The sequence below is a fragment of the Solea senegalensis genome, linkage group LG10 (genome assembly GCF_019176455.1).
Source record: "Solea senegalensis isolate Sse05_10M linkage group LG10, IFAPA_SoseM_1, whole genome shotgun sequence".
In the NCBI taxonomy this organism is placed as follows: Eukaryota; Metazoa; Chordata; class Actinopteri; order Pleuronectiformes; family Soleidae; genus Solea; species Solea senegalensis.
Genome location: NC_058030.1, coordinates 19,139,022 through 19,157,385, shown reverse-complemented (window position 1 = coordinate 19,157,385; position 18,364 = coordinate 19,139,022). Strand labels below are relative to the sequence as shown.

Sequence of the window (18,364 nt, the reverse complement as noted above, 5' to 3'; positions counted from 1 at the left end):
TTGACTGAGGAGTCTGGTGTATTTAGCGACAGCACTGCTGAAAGTTGGCGATCGTGTGCCGAATCACGTTCAGCTGTATTTCAGTTCAGTCAGTGACTTTGTCAGATGAAGTCTGTGTTCCGGTCACGCAGGAAGTACTGAACTAATCTTTTTATAAACTGATTTTAATGATTACAATTACACCAAAAACAACTGCTTTGCTCATCACTAGTTTGTCATCATCATCATCTAACCGCTTTATCCTCCACCAGAGGGTCGCGGGGGGTGCTGTGCCAATCTCAGCTACATCGGGCGATAGGCGGGGTACACTCTGGACAGTTCGCCAGTCCATCGCAGGGCCACACACAACTAGAGACAAACAGCCATTCACTCTCACACTCACTCCTACGGTCAATTTAGAGTGTCCAATTTACCTATTCCCCACATTGCATGTTTTTGGACTGTGGGAGGAAGCCGGAGTACCCGGAGAGAACCCACGCACACACGGGGAGAACATGCAAACTCCATGCAGAAAGGCCCTTGTTCCAACCGGGGCTTGAACCCGGGTCTTCTCGCTGCACTAGTTTGTGTCCCTTGTAAAACCACATCACAGCAGTTTTGTGCAGCCCTGCTATGATGACTCCGCCCACATTGAGAAGGTATAGCAATGGAACTCAGTTGAAGAGTAGTGCTGCTATCACTGTAAAATGGAAAAGCATCATTTGTAAAAAAAATAAAAATAAAAATGGAAAAGCGGTAGTGGCGGGCTGCATGAAGTCAATCATGGGGCCGCATATGGCATATGGGCCACGAGTTTGACACCTCTCTCAAAGAAACCACAAGGTATACACTGCATGGCACCGCTGACGCAGCAACACAGCCTGGGGAGTCAAACCATCGTTAGAAAAAAAATATCGAATGCTTATATAAGTCTTATTCAGCTAATTCTTGTGTAATGTGTTGGTCTAATGTATCAGACGGAGGGAAAAAGGAAATCGGTCAACGGCAAATGAAGATCGAAGTTCTAACTTTGATTTGTGGTGAGAAGAAGGAAACAGTTCCGCTGTGGTGCGTGACCATCTACGGTTCAACTTCACGGTATTCACTGAATTGCATAGTCATTCGTGTTCGCTGTGTCGACCTGATGCCACACCCGCTCACGCGTCATTACATGTTTCTGCACCGGGTCCAAGTTATATAGAGAAACTCCACAGCCTGCGCTTCCTATTTGGCTGTGCAAAGATCAGAGGGAAAATGGAGTCTGGTGCAAGAGTAGCTGCTCTCTTTCTCGTGTCCATGTTATGCCTGTGTGCTGTTGCTGCAGAACAACAAGGTAAGTGAGAAACTAGTTGTATTTGAGCTGTTAAATCTGAAAAACTACCTACCATCACTTCGTGTTTTATTGCACCGTTATCAACGTTACCTTGCACCCACTTACAGGTCATACTGTTCAGAGGTGAACAATCATTTTCCATGCACTCTACTAAGTTTTAAGGACCAGAAAAGTAACCCAAAATGACCAGAAATAGATAATAGTGAGCCTACTGTTCTCTTCTTTCACCACACACCTGTTCTTCCAGTTTCAGGTAACATTTCCATTGTATTGACACTTTACTCAGACCTGTACATACTCCGTATGCATGCAGTAATGCAGGGAATGTAAACGAACAAAAAATGATAAAACAAACAGTTGCATTGTGCAACTGCCTTCAAAGTTGAGTTAGGTAACCAAACAGTATAAAAGTACACCCTGTTAGTTATTGTTGTAGCCATGTACTATTCATCTTTTATTTGTTTATTTCTTTATTTTTTAACTTATTGTGTCCGGACAATTCCTTATTATCTTTTATTGTTTCACATTTGTCATTTTTATTGCATCAACAATGTTAAAAGTACCAAATGTAGCATGAAACAAACTGTCCAAACAGTTTGTGTAAAAGATGGGACCCTTTGATACCCTATTGTAGCAGCCTGAAAACCCTTTCTCAAAATGAATAATGTGGCTGCACTGTATATCTTTTTTATTTTTTTATTTAGGGTTTGGGTTTTAGTTTTTATTTGGGTAACTGATTCCTAGAATCCAATACTGAAAGAACCAGAATGTTTTTAGATGAATGCACTGCTCATCCACTAAATCAATCATAAACATTGCACCACTATTAGTCAGTTACTATATTTTGTTATCTAGTGAAGACTATCGTGAACTTCCATTGTGGTTCTCACTTGGTCCTAATATCCCGACAGCAGCTGAAGTCCACACAAAGCTCGGAAGTCTGAGAGGTCAGTATGTCAGTGTGAAGGGGAAAGAAACAGGAGTCCATGCCTACCTGGGTGTCCCATTTGCCAAGCCGCCTGTAGGCCCTGCTCTGAGACTGGCTGCACCTCAGCCTGTGGAGGGTTGGGAAGGAGTGAGAGATGCCACCAAGCAACCGCTCATGTATGAAAAGATCCATATGCGTAAGCTTTTGAATACCACACATGTAGGAAACTTGTCTTGACTCAAACGTTTCCTTTTTCAGGTGTATTCAGAACAGAGAGTATGTTCTAGATCTGGTGAAAGTTCTTGGTGGGTTTCTCAAAGATATACCAGATGTTTCAGAAGACTGCCTTTACCTCAACATCTACACTCCTGCAAACAGAGCTCCAGATGCTAAGCTTCCAGTAAGAACTCATTGTTACAGATTTGCAGTGATGTTTGAATGATCATACCCAATTTTGGCACCAGAGAGTCGTTGGATATAGTCAGGTTAATCTTTGTTTGATCGAATTTCTGATGGGTGACCACAGTTGCTTTTAAGAAGACTGTTTCTTTACCTTCTCAGGTCATGGTCTGGATCCACGGTGGAGGTTTCAGTCTGGGATCAGCCTCGATGTATGATGGCTCTGCCCTGGCTGCTTACCAGGATGTAGTTGTGGTTTTAATACAGTACAGGTTGGGAGTCCTGGGCTTCCTCAGGTAAAAATGTTAATAACATTTAGCCACGGTCACAACAAACATGCAAGAATGACTTTCTGCTGCTTGTGGGCTACACCTCAATGAACATTCAACACTGTGTCACATGTAAGAGCTGATGTGAATGTAGTCTGTTTGATTGTCCCTGTATGTTACTGACCCAGCACTGGAGATGAGCACATGTCTGGGAACTATGGATTGTTGGACCAAGTACAAGCTCTGAGGTGGATTCAGGAGCACATTCAAAACTTTGGTGGAAACCCAGATTTGGTGACCATATTTGGGGAGTCTGCTGGTGGAGTGAGCGTGTCACTCCTGGTTAGTGTCTTATGTGCACAGACACTGTTTTTGCACTGTTCATCACACAGTTACTGTATGTCACTGCAGAGTTACTCTTTCCCAGAACCTCATTTCTTCTGTTGCTCTCATCAACAGCTTCTCTCACCATTGAGTGATGGCCTGCTGCACCGTGCCATTGCCGAGAGTGGCACTGCTGCAATGGATATGCTTTTTGTTAGTGACCCAATGCCAACAATGCAGGTTAGTGCTCAATGACCTGGTTCAGATCTGGTCTTAAAATATATATAAAAAAAAACACATTCAGAGGTGGTTTTGTAAAAGATCTGGTCACATTATTTCGCTTGAGTGAATACAAATCCGTTCTTGGGACACATTAACCACTTTATCCTCAGTTGATCTAAAGCGTGACCTGGACATTCAGTAGAACTGATTTTTGTATAGAAAATATGAAAGAAGAAAATGTTATTTGTCAACATAGACTAATCATGAATACATTATTGTCTGTATTTCATTTCCCTCGTAATCAAGGATTGAACTCAGGAATCCATAAACATGATGAATGTGAAAATAGTCCACATAAACTCACTGGAGCAATCTTTGTTCTGCTGGAGGTTTTGGAGGGAAAAGAGACTAGAAAGCAGTGCTGACATGAAATGCTTTCACATCACAATTTAAAACGATCCAATTTGTAAGTTGTCATGTTTTCTCAGACGGTGGCAAACACTTCTGGCTGTAGCCTGGAGAGCACAGAGAAGATGGCCAGCTGCATGAGGAACCTTGATTTGGATTCTATTTTGCCTTTGTTGGAGGTGAAATACTTTTATTCAACTGATGAAGTCTTACTTGAGACTAGTTGAATTTTGAGATTACAGTGATGCTGCAAGATTTCCATGAAACGACTGTTTTTTTATGTTGCTATCTCCACTCTCAGGATTTAACATTAAGAATTTCCATAACTATGGATGGACACTTCCTGACAAAAAGTGTGGATGACCTTCTCACTCAACGTGAACTTCTCTCTGTACCGTTCATGACTGGTGTTAATAATGATGAAGGAGGCTGGCTGCTCTGCCAGGTTAGTGCAACAAACTGGATCTTTATTAAAACATTTGCACTGAAGAAAGTGATAATCACTGCATTTTTTTTCTCAGTATTTTGCTCCACCGAACTGGACAGAGGGGATTGATCAAGAGCATTTCATCAACGTATTGTCCATGTTTTATCCTGATGTAAGACAGAAACTGCCTGACATTACACTATTACATCTTTATGTTTTTCATAGTTAAACTTGCTCAGACGTTGTATCCGTTTTTTCTCAAGCCCAAAGACGCAAACTTCAGAGATCTGGTGGTAGAGGAATATACTGGAAGTGGTGAAGATCGTGTGAAAAATAGAAATGGATTCACTGAGATGGTTGGGGATGTGCTGTTTACTATACCAGCGATTGAGACTGCTAATGCCCATAGAGGTAATTTAATACTGTGTTAGGTCGATTTAAAAACCTGCCTTTAATATCCATTGTCATTAACAGCATGTATTGTATGACACCCACTTATCTGCTACCAGATGCAGGCGTCCCTGTATACCTGTACGAGTACCAGCATCCTCCCTTATTCCTGCAGGAGTTGAGACCAAGCTTTGTCCGTAGTGACCATGGTGATGAAATGTTTGCAGTGTTGGGAATCTGCTTGACAACTACGTATTCCAATCTAGCTGGTAAGAACAAGAGAAAACATGCCGGCTCAGTAGTTTGTGGTGGTTTGAAAAGTGTTAAACCAGACAATCATCATTTCAGATAACTGCTCTGAAGAGGAGGTACAATTAAGCAAAACCGTGATGAGCTACTGGGGCAACTTTGCTCGCACGGGGTAGGAACGACCTCTTAATATCCAGTAAGTTTTCATTCATGCAGAGATGAAACTAACTTGTTCATAACTGGTGTATGTGTTTGCACACACTTGCATAGTTCTCCAAATGGGAATGGCCTCGCCTACTGGCCAAAGTATGGAGCAGAAGAAAAGTACCTGGCCATTGGTTTAAAGGAGCAGGTCGTTGCTCAGCACCTGAAGAAGGAGCACTTCATCCTCCTGACTCAGACCATCTCAGAGAAAATGCAACAACATACAGAGAAAAGTGAACACGGCGAACTGTAGACAACTCAACTCTACATTTTCATCCACATCAATTTGGATAGAGAGGTTTCTTTTTTTAAATCAACTGAAAAAGGCACGTGTTGTACTAATTTAAACCTTAACCTTCAGTATCGCATACTGCACATCTGTGAAAGATCAATGTAATGAGTGCGACGTGATTGCTGAAACTGACTGTGTCTGGATTTTAGTAATAAACCATCAAATTTGAACCTGTTCAGTATGTCAGTTTGGTTAAATACACTTGATTACCTTGTCCAACATGTTGGCTTCTCTGTATCACAGGGCTGTTGTGTAAGATGAAACTGTTAAGACTACTATCAAAGTTCAACTATCAACTATCAAAGTTCAACTGTGGCACGATAATCAGAGTAGGGGATTATTTGAACGTGGCAGCAATGTGATACTTAAGAAAAAAAACTTGACAAAAATATTACTTTCAGATTTTTTATTTTTATTACTGAGAAGAGTCCTTAGGCTGTAAAGCTCCCTGAAATTTGATGTGAGCAGTTTACTAGGTTAAACTTAAGTTTGTTATTGAACAAAAAAAAAATCAAGCTTATGGCATAAACAAACACCCTTTAAAGGCAAATCACTCAAAAAGCTGGATACAGAGGGCTTACAGACAGAAGAATGTGTGAAAGAATTGTACTGAAATTTAGAGGCAGTTGAGAGAATGCTCCAAAATAAATCAAATGATGCTATAGCAAACTTTTTTTTCTTCCACAAATTTATTAAAGCTAAAAAAAAAAAAGCCAGCCAGTGGTTTTGAATGATTCACTATCCTGCCCAGAAAAGTGCACTTGAAGTAAGAAAGTTACTGGGCATTACCTTCCGGCCATAATGGGACAAACAGACACATACTTGATGCACCTTGAGCTGTCGGGTTGATGATTATGGAATAACTATGCAGGCATGAAGTCAGGCAAAGAAAGTGCCAGCCATTTTAATAGACCACAAATTAAATACATTTGAAATGGTACATGTTTCTATGTTAGACTGTGTTTATACAAGATAATTATACAGACTATGATTTTGATTAAATCCAGCGTATGTACATTTTGTGTGTGTATGTGATATTGCAATCCCTCATTCCAATTTACGTAATATTGGTGTGACTGAAAATGTGTTGGATGTAGCTCTGGCTCATGGTCCTTCAGAGATATCTCTTCAGGTTAAAGGACAAAAGTAATACGGCAATCTGCCCAACTGCAGCATGTTAAGAAAAGCATGAGACAGCATGTTCTTTATTGCCGATGGTTGGCAAAAATTACCCGGCTGTAAAACAGAATCGGACAAAACGATGGAATGAATGTTGCTTCATATGTTTTCTCATGGACATAAAGAACACCTGAGATGCTGCTTGTTCTAAATCCTGATGTCTCAAAAAGGAAAACACAAACAAACAAAACATTCAAAGCATGCTGCTTCAAATAAAAACATCATGTCCAGATAATGTTCATGAGTGTAGTATAATATCTAAATTAAATGCAGCATGCAGTTCAACAAGTTGGGCAATGAAATGATCATTAATACTTTATATATTTGAATACATTTGACACCTTTATCTTCAAGCACTACTAAATACAGACATGGTTTTAGAGTCAGAGGCACATACAGTATGATCCATAATAATGGTTAGAAATATTGTTTTCCTCCTGCAGGGAATAAATAAATAAATTAAAATTTAACTCGTGACCTGTTTTCATGCTGCACTGGAGGATTAAGGTCACAGGATGTGAGGGGATAAATGTTGGCGGGAGAGACCTTCTCCGGTTCTTGTACGGGAACAGGAGCGCAGGGTGATTAACTAGCTTCATTAGACAGTCAAACACAATTTATGTGAATCACAGACAGAACCTGGAGAGTTAAGGGCATGAGCTAACACGATAGTTATATCGTTGACAGAGGTGATTGGTGTGAGATTGTTGTTGTTGAGTATTGTATTGGTAGGAGGAGACTTAAAGCTGTGCATCAGGATGTCCAGGACTGCATGTTGTGCAGCATGGCCTCAAACCGCTCCATGTTTGGGGCTCGAGCGTGGGGTAGATGGTCCGTCAGGCGACTATACAGACTGAAAGACTTCAACTCCAGCCAGATGAAACCAAAACGGTCCTCATCAAACTGCACAAAGAGGCCCGGGGTGCGCTCTGGACTTGTAAAGCCGTGCCCCGCAATCAGGCCAGTCCCATAGAAGCTGAAATGAAAGAGCATCATTGTATCAATTAATCTTAATATGTTGATGGAAATCCATTGGAGTTGGTTTTCTCACTTTGTTCAGACAAACAGTCACTGGGTTAGTTTGTGAAAACAAAACGGGACATTATCCAAACTACTAGAAACGTTTCCTGACGGCCCTCTCACTTCCTGTTGGAACCACAACATGTGCCAGTTCATTTTCAGCCATGCGGCATATACAGCACTGGTTAACAACAACAACAATGCACCAGGAAGAGACAGTCAACTCTGAACCTGCTTCACACTGAGAGCAACCTCACAGGTGAGATCAGTGATGTGACTACGCCAAGAAGATGAAACAATGAATATTAGAGAAAAAGAGAAGTGTTTTTAAAACTGCTGGTAAGGTGAGCTCCCATAGGCTGAGTGGAAAAGACAGAAGCTCCTGTTGTGCATAGTGCAAAGCCTAAAGGGGGATATACAGAGTGCAGTGGGTCAGAGGGTATACTCTGATTTGAAGACAAGCTATAGAGCTGTGAACAAATTGTGGTATTTTACAGGAAGCCGGTGCAGTGGTTGAAAAGTCTCATGTGATTCAGTGTTTCTCTACCATTATATAAGGAGGGCGCTCTGCCCCCGCCTTCGAAGGTCAAGTTCATTTTATTCAAATTGTATTTTCTATATAGCACCAGATCACAACAGAAGTCATTTAATGTTTCCTTTGCTCTATTTATTTTTAATAGCTTCTCAGCCAGAATTCTACACACAGTCTCTAGGCAGACTGATTTTAATGCCACTGTTCGTGAGGACGGAACCATCTGTCGATATGTAAAATGAATACAGTCAGTCAGTCAGTCATCATCTACCGCTTCATCCTCCACCAGAGGGTCGCGGGGGTGCTGTGCCAATCTCAGCTACATCGGGCGATAGGCGGGGTACACCCTGGACAGTTCGCCAGTCCATCGCAGGGCCACACACACAACTAGAGACAAACAACCATTCCCTCTCACACTCACTCCTACTGTCAATTTAGAGTGTCCAATTCACCTAATCCCCAAAATGAATACAGTAGTATAATATTATATTATTATATAAATGACATTGTAGTTCTATTAACATGTCATCACTGACTCTAACTGTCCTGTATAAAATAACTTATAACTTGATACCGTTGTTGTATATCTGCTCCTGGTCTCTCTCTTCTGTCTCTACCTCATCTCCCTCTTGTCCTTTCTCTCCCCCACCTCTCCTCTGTCCCCCATTTTTCCTTTCACCCCAACCAGTCGAGGCAGATGGCTGCACATCTTTGAGTCTGGTTCTGTCAGACATTTTTTCTCTCCACTGATGCCTAGTGCTTGCTCATTGTGTGAATTGTTGGGTTTCTCTGCTCTCCTTGATGTTGTCTTTGAACACTGCCTTGAGATAATGTATGTTATGATTTGGCACTATAAAAATAAAACTGAAGGCTGGCTCTTACCACTTCCTGCAGGTGCGAGGATATACCTCGTTGCGAGCTATGACTCCCAGGGGCAAGACAAAGGGCTGGGTGTCAGGAGGACTGCTGCTGCTGCTGCTGCTGCTGCTGGGGCCGGACTGACAGTTGTCAGACGAGGCACCGTGATCTACGTCCATCTTTTCCGCTGTGCTGGCACCACCACACGCCCCCACTGCTGCACCGCTGACTGTGGAAGAGGTGCCCTTGCCCCGTTGTTCTGCTTCTCGCTGCACTTCCTCGTGTATCCCCAGTACAAGGCGAGACAGTTCCTCTATTTTGCGCTGTTGTTCCAAGTCTGGGAGGACAATGGGCCGGGTCAGGTCGACGTCCAAAGTGAGCTGCCCAGCAGGAACGTTGGGGTCGCCCTGCAGGAAGGAAGGAGTAAATTTATAATTTATAATTTGCACAACTCTTGCAGCATCGTTTGTTGTTGGTGTGAGGGAGGGTGAGCAGGATTATTACTGATTCACAGGAAACCTACAATGACTTTAATCTCTCATTTTCATTCAACACTGTCAGCAGGAGTTTCATTTTGAGACAACACAATCTCTGATAATGATCATTCATTAACTTACGGTGAGTTTGGTGGCTCTTGCAGAATTTCCATGGAAACTGAGCATGACAATCTCCAAGCCGTGACTGCCATAGGTTCCTTTGAAGAGGCCTGGCTGCAGCAGGTCAGAGGGCATTGTGGGAGGAAGGTAGATCCTTCGGTATGTCAAGCAGTTACTGTCAAAATGTACATCAATGAAATATGTATTAACTGAGAGACGAGCCAACGGGATATTTGATTCAGATGACATTAAAGTGCAATACAAAACCATTTCTGCTGATTTTGTCACCCCACAGGAAAATGTGTTACTAACCACCTTGTGTTAGCAGGTGCCCCCCGACTGTTCGTCAGTGTTTGTACAGAATATGAACTCCATAAATCTTTTATGCTGTAACTGTAAATTTTTCCACATGTTCTCAGCCACTATTTCCTTACATATGTATGCACTTGCATTCATGTTAAACGATAAGATATTTGGTCTCAGCTACAGAGATGAAGTGAAAGAAGGGAAAACACTCTTACTCATATTGACTTGTATAAATGAACTTCATCAGTATGAGCTCCTGCATGTGCTCATGAAAGATTTCTTCCAGCGTCCGGCCCCATTCTTCCTCCAACCACGTCCTGAACTCCTACAAAACACACAAAATATAAAACACTTCTTTTTTGTGTTTTTTTTTTTTGTTAAATAGAAACACAGGCTACAGGACAACTGAATAAATGGGTCAATAAGAGACCGATCCTATTTTCACCCACCTCCTGTCTGCCTCCTGGCATGCGGTGATGATCCGTCTGATTACATTTAGTTGAAAACTCGTCCTTCTTGACAGTCTGAAAATATAAAAAACACATTAGAATATGAACTACATTTAACAGTTGCTAGGTTACGATTTAAATAGGATAATTTATCTGTAAATATGCTCACCTGTATGTCTCCTTTGTGGGGACCTTTGTGTCCATACATGCACTCCACTGTGGCCTTTTTGCTCTCCCACAAGTGGACACGGAAGAGTGGCCGTCTTCTCATGGGATCATCCACACGGGGGTCATGAGGCGGTAAATACATCCAACCAATGATAAACAGCCCGTCCACCTAAATGAAAGGTTATTTAAAGCTCCAGTGTGATACTCCAAAACACAGCCAATGTCTCTGTGTGACTTATGTGCTTTTCCTTCCATTGACGGAACATGCATTTTCGATATCAGAAAACAAGTTTGTTTAATTGTGATTGATCTGTGCAGCCCTACTGAGCATCAATGTTTATTTTTAGCAGTAGAATCCACTTCTACATCATCTCATAACAGACTCTTGGTGTTTTCAGCCGTCGTCCAACTGTATGAGGCCATCTAAACCTATGTAGCCGACTGTTGTGTGCATGCCTTTCGTCCATCAGTCGTAATTTAAGATGCATCCCTCCCTGTGCGCAGCGTGGGAATGATGCCAGGCAACATCACTATACTGATAAACAGAAACAGTCGTGTGGAGCTAATGGGCTTCATCAGCACTGTGTGAACTCATTTGACAATGGTTTGAATGTGGGGGTCATTTATGTGAATTAATAAAAGCACACCTTGAAATGACTAGCTGTAATGCTGTGTGTCGCAAGTTACATGCACTTGAAATGCAAATGTCTTGTATGAGAAGTATTACTTACCATGACATTGAGCAATCCACCATAAGGGCCTATGTCGGGCTGCCATAAACCCAAGATATGTCTGTATGGGTGAAGCACTGCAACACAAACGCACAGAATCACACCACCGTTGACAGTTTCTGTACTGCTGCATCCATGCATGGTTAAAACGACAGAAGAGAAGATGTTAGAAGCCATAGACTGATCTTTCTTTTTGATGTTTGTCAGGATGATGTCAATGAGATGTAAAAACCTGACAGAAGAAAAATTAAACTGTCCTCGTTGCCGTTAGCTGAGTTTGTAAACAACACACGTTGCACTTATTTGTTTCGCCTCCCATTTCACACTTAATATGAAAGCAAACACTGTAGTGCCACTGCTTGCTTCTAAACAATAGCAGTAATCGTCACACAAGCCCTCATGCTGCAGCAATCCACACTGAGGTCAATGTACATACAGTGCGTGTACACATCTCTATAGTCCATGTGCTCGTAGTCAGGGAGGAGTTTCATAAAGCGCCCAGACTTGACTCGTGGGTCGACACCTGGACAGGCACAACGCAGGCATGTGTAGAGCAACAGCAAGCCAACAAGGCGGGCTCAGTCCAACACAGCACTCTGATATAAAGTCAGTAATGGACCTAAATAATCTATGCAAAATATCCGACAAGCGTAATCTCTCTGCTGATAAACAAAGTAGGAACACATGGGGGAGAATATGTGTATTAAAAAACAGTCTGAATTGAAGGGGAACAGAGACGCCAGTCGTTTGAAAAAGAGCAATCTCAAGGAAAACTTGAAACACATTTACAACAAATGCTGAAACACACATGCAAAATGTAAAAGTGTAACTGCTGAGTGACATGATGGGATGAAAACAAATGCATCATTAGAGGCAATTACATGGAAGTCAAACTCACGTTTAACATAGATGTCCCTGCTAGATACTTGTCCCACTTCCATCTTCCTCAGGTCTTCCTTCATGCCAAACTCTGCAGAGAGAAAATACTATTTAAATTTAAACTTTTTAGGATTTTACATTCAAACTATTTATATCAGTTCTGCAGTCATCATTGGAATTACTATAGTTAAAGAAAGTTCTCAAGCTTGAAATACAACGTGCAACTTTAGTCAGGGGGATCACACATTTGAAGCAGAACCACAATTTGATTCCCAAACATCGGTACCGATGGCCACAAAATAATATTTGACAATTATCAATATTAAGAGTCTGCAGGGGCCTTTTTTTAAACTAACAGTGTGAGTTCTCAAGTCATGGCTCGACTATCAGACCATATTTTGCAAGCACAAAAGATGTGAGCTTTGCCTTTACGTCGCACAGTTGGAATAAAACAAGAAGATTTATGAAAACTGAATAATGTACAGTATACCTGGCTTTAAGGAGTGTGCTTTAACGATCTCCATACTTAGTAAATAATGTTAAATGTTGTGTTACTGATTAACTGAACTCCAGACAGTAGACACAAACTCATGCGATTTCTTTAGCACAAGACAGACCCAAGGTACAAGTGAACTAAGGAACAAAGCCATACAGCTACTGTTAAATTGTGTCACACTGAAAGAGAATATATTAGAGAGGGAGGACAGAGGGAGTAAAAAAAGAGGACTTGTGACATGCAACAACAGGGTAGATCTCTGCAGCTGCTCTGTGTGTGCGTGCGTGCGTGTGTTGTCAATACCACACACCACCATGTTAAGCCACTTTCATTACAGCAGTGCAAAACTGTGACAGCCCCACATATGTGGGCCTTCCTCACAGAACACAGAAACACTGGCCGTTAGTGTTAGGGTCTGTGCTTGATATTAAAACTGTGCTGCATAACTTATATTTGTAATTTGTTACATATTAACAAATGTCTGTTACATGCATTCCCAGTCCACACGACTCACTCTCTGTTTCTAAGTGTAGTGGTTTTTGGATCTTGTGTTCCCAAGCTGCACACAGGAAGTGATTTGGTCTAAGCATTAAGGACATTGCGTTAGTAAAGCTAGGTTGGCTCCAAAGAGTTTGAAGAACGACTGATATCAGAATGAAGTGTCCATGGAAAGTTTTAAAAGTGAAATTCTTCTGCTGAAGGCCTTCATGCATGGTGGCTGTGCACACAAACAACAACATTTCTGACAACATTCCCATACAAGAATTATGTCTAAAGGCAACAGCAGTAAAACCACATTTCCTCCGCCTTTATATCCCTTCATCGTTTTGACTATTTTGCACCATTCACCATCCAATTTATTGTCAATAAAAATGGAGATTTTAAAAGAGATTTAGAGATTTTTTTAAAAACAAAAGCAGTCGCCTACAAACAGGTTGGAGTATGACTGAAAGAACAAAGTGCACACGAAAGGTTTCAGACGTAAATTCTGCTGGTCAAAAAAACGATAATTTAGCAGGTTGTTGGGATAAACGCTTAAAGGCTATTACAGTTAACGGAAACTAACAAAATAACGGACATAAGGGCATCTTCAAAAGGCTGAGGGCGGCCCTGCACCAACAGTCTTATCAACAGAGGAGATAGCACAGGCCTGACAAGAGTGAAAGACCTATTGACACAAATTACCGACAGTTACAACTACCATCACACATCTGATAAGAATAATGTGACTCATCCCTTTACTTAGCCAGGGCGTCTATGAGCCCATTTATCGCTAGATTTACCTTCAATGCACCGCCTTCTCCAGATGGTTTCAGTATTGAGGATTTGCCTGAATGTCTTGCAGACGAGGGCTACATTAGGTAGTGTTGTTCCGGGCAGCAGGGACAAGATTTCCACTAAAAGCTCCGGCGGTAGTTCCGCTAACGTTTGCGGGTGCTGAGGTCCAGTCCTGGCGCGACTCAGAAAACCTCCTCTGTTGACACGACTGCTGCCATATTCACAAGCGTCACTCGGCCCTGCAGTGACGGCGCTGCCGCTGTCAAGGCCGCGGCCAGAGACGTCGCCCTGTCTCTGGCCCACGATCCTCTCTCCTTCTTCCTCGTCCATGTCGGAATCGCTCCCCGGACCCTGCTGGTTCGGCCGCTGTCGCCGCCGGCACCTTCGCGACTGACCCACTCCGCAGAGCCTGGCACAAACAGCCATCCGTAGTCACCAGACAGGCGGCATTACATCACGACTTTCCATCCATCAGCTGCAGTGTGACTGATATGCTGTTTGCTGTTGTGAGCATGAGCAGAAGCATTTCCTCCGACGTCACAACTGAACTTCCCGTTCTTCCACACTAGCACCGCCCCCTCTGCCTTGATGACAATTTTATCATGGTGGTCACTCATGGTACTGCAACAAAAAATACTCATACGCATATGCGCCGGGTGAGAAACTCCATAGGAGTTCTTATAATACAGCCATATTTCAGATATCCACAACTTCATTCCTTCGACAGATGACGTCTCTTCTTCTCCTGTTCACGTGAATGGAATTTCTCACTGCAGATATCTAGATAGTGGTTAATTTTATTTTAAATTCCCCTGTAATTGTGCGAGTAAGAAGTCAATTTTATATCTCGAAGTGGAATTATGTAGTAAATTATGACTAGATTAAAAGATTTAGATTTCTCAAGTTAAACTGTTGCGATACGTGTGGTGCGTTGGAGCAGCGAAACATCCAAACCAGGATTAAGAAACACTGCTTTAAAGACCAGTATTAAGTCAGTTTGATATTCAACATTCATTTGATATTCAAAAAAAAACAAAAACTGCATTTAACTATGTCAAACCAACTGTGCAACACAGATAGTAAGATCCCTCATGTATCGCAAGTTTTTGATTATTTTGTATGACATTTTGCTCAACTTAAATCTATTATGCTTCCTTATCTTTTGACCTGGTGATGTCAAACCACTTGTCTTTACGTTGCACAAGTGGTTTGACATCCCTAATAGTCCCTATAATAGTTTTTTATTTTGAATATCAAATGAATGTTGAATATCTAGTCCAGATTTGAGAAGTCGTACAGCGTAGTCGCAATGCACGTTAAGTTAATTTCCCCTTAACTTTCCCCTTAAATGCCGAATCGGAAGCTGGCGAATCGCAAGCTAACTTCAGCGACGTCCTACAATCGCAGTATGTGATCACTCCTACTACATTTATTAGTACAGCGAAATAAGTACGCTAACATGACACATTTTCCGTGAATAACGAGGAACGTTATACTCGTATGACTGCTAAATGATTTATAGAGGACATTTATCGTATAAGACATATAAAGATGTCTATAAATATGACCTAAAGTTCTGAATAGTTTCCAACGGGCTAGTGGCGCAATGGATAACGCGTCTGACTACGGATCAGAAGATTCTAGGTTCGACTCCTGGCTAGCTCGATTTTTTTCGTTCTTACCTTATTATTACGCCCACTGGTGTTGAAAGGGTTTTGATTTGTTTCGTATTTGTGTTTACAGTCGCGCTAAGTATTGATAAATGAGGTTTAATCACGTTCCGTCTCCTGGCAAGTATCTAACAAGTTCTGGCCAATTGTAGCTCCTCTCCCTGCCACCCGTGAGTCGAGGTAATTAAAGTATCACCAGTGCTCAAAAAATCTACAATCAACATCTTTTACTACACAAGACACATTATCATAACTTTAACTATGTGGATATACGTAATATTCGTTACCTGGGGGTCCTCAGTTTGACTGAACTTTGCCATGTAAACTTAACGGAGAATCGGGACTATCGGGAGTCGAACCCGCGACATCGAGGTCGGTTTACATGTCACCTGTAAGTCGAGTTAATTCTTGGTAGCGAGAGCCAATCAGCTTCCAGTCTCCTACCAAGATTCTACCAAGAATTGTAGGCTCCAGCCAATCAGCGGCCGGCAAGCTACCAAGATTCTACCAAGAATTGTAGACTCCAGCCAATCAGCGGCCGGGAAGCTACCAAGATTCCACCATGAATTCATAACTCAAAGTGCTTTACAATAGAGATTACAACACACAGAGCTTCAAAAGTCAAGGTGAGCATTAAAATACATTAAAATTAAATAAAGCTAATATGATATGACAATAAACAGAATTTAAAACAGAAGAAAACACATAGTTAAAACAATTAAAGCAATAATGAAGTTTGTTCTGTTTAACTGTTTTTTTCCAGCAAATCAAGTTTATCTTCTAGCTGCATGGAAACGTATCTTGCCTGAAGTGGAACAGAGATGGGGAATGGTGAACTAGACTCCGGCAGTGTTCACAGACATTGGTTGTTTCCTGCACAGGAAGAGTTTGTCCTTCATTGGAAAATGACTCTGGCCAGCATCACAAGGTCATGAAAACATGAACGAATACAGCAAATGGACACCATTTATTTTTACCAGTGATATGTTATTTCGTTTTTCAGCTTGTACGTTTGTTTTGACTCTGGTCCAAACACTGCAGCACTGGCAGAGCTTTATGTTGCCATGACGATTGACCAGGAAAGGATGCGCGTGACATCATTTTTACATGACTCCAGATTGTTAAAATGAGTCTCTGAAGTAACGCTAAACTTTAAAAGCAGAGGCATACATACGCGGGACACAGGTACGCTGGTTAGTTTTAGCACTGCTCTTTTCGTTTAATAAACGGGCCGCTCCAGTTTGACTGTAGGCGCGCTAACAGAGCTAGCACAGCTAACAACGCTAATGGAGCTAACTGGTAATTACTGCCAAACCGCTGACATGATGAGCTAACGTTAGCTCCTTGTCTACAGGTGTCGGGTGATCAGTTCTTCTTCACACCTCTAAAACAGCACAGCGTAACTGTTTCCAGAGCGGCAAAGAAGAACCGTGTCAGAGCTAACAGAGCTCTAATAAATTACGTGGTATTGGATCGGTGCATGGACTCCAGTACTCGCCGATACCAATGCCCACATTTTTCGGCAGTATCGGAGGCATTTCCGATACTGGTCTTGGAATCGGAACAACTCTACAGGCGAGTAACATCGGAAACCAAGTTTCCTACATTTAAGACTCCACTTTGCATGATGTAGGGTCTGAGTTGCTATTAAATACACACATTTGTAACAAAATATGTTATGTTGGCTGTGCTCTCGTAGAATTGTACTCATTGCTACTCAAACTACAAATTGACGTTCACATTAGGATTCTGTCTGACCTGAAATACCATCCTACGACTTACCGTGTTTAGGTTCCCCATGAGCTGACATCTTGATATTAATTGCAGGTGTGTCATTGCAAAAAAGTGCAATAAAGACAGAAAGCCACCATTACATCATGGGTACTTTGGTAACACCCTTCATCTTCATAAAATTAAGAAAAATAATGTTAATAATTACAACAAATCAGTGGCGTGCACACACATTTTGGGGGATAGGTGCTCAGTGAAAAATAAAGGCACTTTGTGTGGCATGTGGAGCTATCGGCTGCCTTACTGTAGCAATGAGAGATTATAAAAAAAACATTACAGGCATTGTGGCATAATGTAATTACATATTTATTTATGTCAACATGTTAAGAACTGAAGGTGTCAGAACTGTTGTACAAAGTATAATGAGTGAGTGAAGAGTTAGTATTGCCACTCTAAACTTTAGAGTGTGGCAATGCTCACTCTCTAAAGTGAGCAAGAGTGAGCATAGTTTAGCATACATGTTAATTATGTAGACTAATGTAAACCTACACAATACTAAATATTCAGCTTAAGTGTACTGATGGATTCACTTGTTGTACTAATGACAAGCTCTACCGACATTAGTTTTTGGGCTAGCGTCAAGCTTGTTAAGCAAGCCCGCAGTTGGCTAGCCTACTCCACCACAGCTGAGCATAAATTAGCCTAATTTATACTCAGCTGTGGTGGCGCTGTATGAGACAGACTACTTCACAACAGAGACAGAAAAATACAAGTTATAGCTTGGCAACTGAGGCTTAGGGGGCAAACAATACATTCGACTCGATTCATTTATGTGTTACCTGGCTGGTGGGACAGGGCCGGGAGCAGGTGTGTGCGGGCTACAGATGTGCACTGCTGCCGCAACGCGCCTCCGTTTGTGCCCGCTCTGCGCGTTCACGTTGACAAAGGAAGAGAGGTGTGTGCGGCGGAGGAGGAGGGGTGGCATATTAATTGGGGCAATATTATCACACGCTTTTAATCGTCGAGAATTTATAGGGCCACGTACAC

The 18,364-nt window shown here is 41.9% G+C and overlaps 2 protein-coding genes and 1 non-coding gene across 5 annotated transcripts; 2 read left to right on the top strand and 1 right to left on the bottom strand.

Annotated features, from left to right (window-relative positions):
- The first annotated feature begins 1,083 nt into the window (after window positions 1-1,083).
- LOC122776483 (fatty acyl-CoA hydrolase precursor, medium chain-like) lies at window positions 1,084-5,598 on the top strand. Of its 2 annotated transcripts, none has more exons than XM_044037054.1 (13): window positions 1,084-1,312; window positions 2,227-2,416; window positions 2,499-2,640; window positions 2,802-2,935; window positions 3,097-3,250; window positions 3,368-3,472; window positions 3,943-4,041; window positions 4,164-4,307; window positions 4,384-4,461; window positions 4,553-4,700; window positions 4,799-4,948; window positions 5,028-5,100; window positions 5,199-5,598. In XM_044037054.1, the coding sequence occupies exons 1-13, from the start codon at window positions 1,234-1,236 to the stop codon at window positions 5,383-5,385; spliced, it is 1,683 nt and encodes a 560-aa protein (XP_043892989.1). In that variant the 5' UTR covers window positions 1,084-1,233; the 3' UTR covers window positions 5,386-5,598. The 2 variants fall into 2 exon arrangements, with proteins under 2 accessions (XP_043892989.1, XP_043892988.1); XM_044037053.1 differs by having other exon boundaries at window positions 1,086-1,312; window positions 2,224-2,416.
- Window positions 5,599-6,298: 700 nt separating this feature from the next.
- fbxo31 (F-box protein 31) lies at window positions 6,299-14,460 on the bottom strand. Of its 2 annotated transcripts, XM_044037051.1 has the most exons (10): window positions 13,922-14,460; window positions 12,162-12,233; window positions 11,700-11,786; window positions 11,264-11,340; window positions 10,534-10,701; window positions 10,365-10,439; window positions 10,131-10,240; window positions 9,631-9,784; window positions 9,038-9,420; window positions 6,299-7,579 (listed from the first exon to the last, which is right to left on the bottom strand). In XM_044037051.1, exons 1-10 carry the CDS (start codon window positions 14,340-14,342, stop codon window positions 7,357-7,359), a joined length of 1,770 nt encoding a protein of 589 aa, XP_043892986.1. In that variant the 5' UTR covers window positions 14,343-14,460; the 3' UTR covers window positions 6,299-7,356. The 2 variants fall into 2 exon arrangements, with proteins under 2 accessions (XP_043892986.1, XP_043892987.1); XM_044037052.1 differs by lacking the exon at window positions 11,700-11,786 and having other exon boundaries at window positions 13,922-14,454.
- A 1,048-nt stretch (window positions 14,461-15,508) lies between these two features.
- On the top strand, window positions 15,509-15,581 carry trnar-acg. The gene has a single exon. It is a non-coding gene; the product is annotated as a tRNA-Arg (tRNA).
- The last annotated feature ends 2,783 nt before the right edge of the window (window positions 15,582-18,364 follow it).

Excerpts from the sequence above, each read along its gene's own strand:
- fbxo31 (XM_044037051.1), bottom strand. The coding sequence starts at position 14,342 with ATGGCTGTTTGTGCCAGGCTCTGCGGAGTGGGTCAGTCGCGAAGGTGC. Across the intron at positions 12,234-13,921 it reads GAGAAGGCGGTGCATTGAAG|AGTTTGGCATGAAGGAAGAC; the intron begins GTAAATCTAGCG and ends TTCTCTCTGCAG. Across the intron at positions 10,241-10,364 it reads TGCCAGGAGGCAGACAGGAG|GAGTTCAGGACGTGGTTGGA; the intron begins GTGGGTGAAAAT and ends TGTGTTTTGTAG.
- LOC122776483 (XM_044037053.1), top strand. The coding sequence starts at position 1,234 with ATGGAGTCTGGTGCAAGAGTAGCTGCTCTCTTTCTCGTGTCCATGTTA. Across the intron at positions 3,473-3,942 it reads ACCCAATGCCAACAATGCAG|ACGGTGGCAAACACTTCTGG; the intron begins GTTAGTGCTCAA and ends ATGTTTTCTCAG. Across the intron at positions 4,701-4,798 it reads GACTGCTAATGCCCATAGAG|ATGCAGGCGTCCCTGTATAC; the intron begins GTAATTTAATAC and ends ATCTGCTACCAG.